Source organism: Alligator sinensis, unplaced genomic scaffold (genome assembly GCF_000455745.1).
Source record: "Alligator sinensis unplaced genomic scaffold, ASM45574v1 scaffold134_1, whole genome shotgun sequence".
NCBI classification, from domain to species: domain Eukaryota; kingdom Metazoa; phylum Chordata; order Crocodylia; family Alligatoridae; genus Alligator; species Alligator sinensis.
In genome coordinates this window covers 1,391,658-1,394,057 of record NW_005841920.1, presented here as the reverse complement: position 1 = coordinate 1,394,057, position 2,400 = coordinate 1,391,658, and the positions used below count along the sequence as shown (strand labels likewise).

Below are 2,400 nucleotides of genomic sequence, written 5' to 3'. Positions count from 1 at the left end.
GGGGGCAGATCAATGTTCCCCATGGTGAGGGTGGGAGTGGGGCTGGGATAGGCACTGCCCAGCCGGGGTATGATGGGTGCGGGATGGAGCCATGGTGCGTCTGGGGCACAGGGGGGCCGGCTCCTGCCGCTCATCTGGGAGGGTGGCATGTGCCCCTGGATCTGCGCGGGGTGGGGCAGGGCGGGCTGCAGCTGAAGGATAGGGGCACCCCTCCCTCCCCACCCCTCTGTGCCCTCCCAGACAAGCAGTGAGAGCAGCCCTCTCCACCCCCCAGATGACCCACAGCTCTGTCCCATGCTTGCCCTGCCCCAGCGGGGCAGTGCCTATCCCAGCCCCAGCCACACACCCTCCCTTGCTGTGGGGGGTGTTAATCTGCCCATGCCTCTTCCTCACCCCCCTCCCCCACCACAACAAGCTTACCAGCTGCATGCAGGTCTCCACACTGTTGGCTGTACTCCTCCTCATTGCTTACATGCTGCACTGTGGCTGCGTGCGCACACAGGCATTTATTTGCCAAATTATTGGCCACTTCAGGCCAGATTTCCGATAGTTTATTTTTTTTTATATTGGTGCCAATCCGATATTGGACCAATGTATTTGTGCATCTCTAATTAAAGCTATGACAACTTTTTTAAAATGGAAAATGCTTCTAATGTTTCATGAAGATAACTGGTCAACAGTTAACCAGGCTACTTGCTGAAGCATAATCAGGAAAAAGCTTAAACTTACATTTTCTGGTTCAACTCCAATGTCTTCACAAAATTTCTCCATGCCCTCAGGACCCACAACATCATCAGTTCCTGCAATCAAAATGCCATTTTACATTTCTGTTTAATTTAAAATTCACTGGAAGCTTATCACTGATGCAAGAGAAAAGCAAACACGCAACACAGACTAAAATTTTGTATGATTCCATTTGTTTACTTGCATATAAAGAAAAATTAATTAGAGTTCCATGCACTGTCCTTGTGCACCTCATTATGGGTGAATATACATAACAAAACTTACACTTGGAATTTTTGCCTTGACATAACTCAAAGCACACTGTAGCCTCAACCCCTCTCAAGCTCTGTATAAAGGCAATATAGGGTACCACACCCTACCTCCTTTTTGGTTTCCTCTCAACCCCATTCTTAAAGTTGCATGTGTCGTGAATCAGAGCAGCCGCCGGCAGCTTGTCTGACTCGCGCACCGGAGTGTTTAGATTTAGAGCTCGGCAGGCAGGTAATTGATGGATGGAGTGGAATTAACCAGGCACAGACACGTGTAGGTTACAGGAGTTTATTTACTTACGTCGCCTAGATAGTGATGACGACGCAGGCAAGCCTTTGTTCCGTTACAGCTTTGGTTACAGAGTTGAGTACACGCATAAAGCTTCGGTTACAGAGTTGAGTACACGCACGCAGTCAGGTTACAACGAGATAATGACGGACATGGCGCCGGAACAAACGGTCGGGCTTGCAAGACTTTCTACGTCAATATTTTACGCTGACGGGGTGATTGATTAGGAATTGATCAATTTCCCAATTCTCTGGTGACAAGTACAGGTGTTTCCTGTGAGATCCCCAGAGCTCTCTGCCTTGGGCAGAAACTGTTAAACTATTTATAGGCAGAGGTGTTTTACAGGAATATCCAATGGTGAACCGTTATGTGGAATCTTTAATTTTTGGCAGGTGGCAGCTCTGTCTCCTCAAGTTACAAGGTAGTGGGTTAGGTTTCTCTACCTGTTACGTGTGTGCTACGTGTGAGGAGCTTATGCTTATTTTTGGACCAATTATATATAGTTTCCCCTAGCATGTTATTTCAGCTGACCAATTATCTATAGTACTCCGGCCGCGTTTTGTTTCAAGGAATTTTTGGCAGGGATGTCTTTTAACCCTTAATCGTCAAAATGAGGATGATTTGAATGGTATCTCTTGCTCAGTGGCATGGGCACAATTTAATTGGGTTGTGACATGCCCCCTTGCCCATGGCACAGCAAGTGATCACTTTATCTTAAATTAGGAGTTCATTCTCGTCATCATATTCGCCGTCATTGGGTTTTTCTTCTGGCAAGCGGGTATATACAAAAGCAGAAAGCTTCATTAGTCGTTTCTTTATGAGCTGCAAGATACAACAACCTAAACACACAACTATGGCTATCGCAATTAATGGCAAGCACAAGGTGATAAGCGCAGTTAGTCGGTGCATTAACCAAGATGACGTATCCCATCCCATCCAGCCAAAAAAAAAAATCGGCTAACCATCCCTTCCCTAGTCCTGCGATGTTGTTGGTCCTTGCTGCAATTTTCCGCATCGACATGAGTTGGTGTTCCAGAGGAAGGGACACATTGGGGATACCAATACAACAATGTTCACAGAAAAGATTTAAAAACTGACAAAGTCCGCCTTGTTGAAAGA

The 2,400-nt window shown here is 46.6% G+C and overlaps 1 protein-coding gene across 10 annotated transcripts in view; it reads right to left on the bottom strand.

The window, feature by feature from the left end:
• The window catches only part of DCUN1D4 (defective in cullin neddylation 1 domain containing 4), a 70,892-nt gene that overhangs the window by 18,496 nt on the left and 49,996 nt on the right, over nucleotides 1–2,400 (bottom strand). For all 10 annotated transcript variants that reach the window (XM_006019014.3, XM_025198360.1, XM_025198355.1 and 7 more), the window contains one exon: nucleotides 730–800. In XM_006019014.3, coding sequence (XP_006019076.1) covers nucleotides 730–800 — 71 coding nt within the window. The remainder of the gene's footprint in view (nucleotides 1–729; nucleotides 801–2,400) is intronic.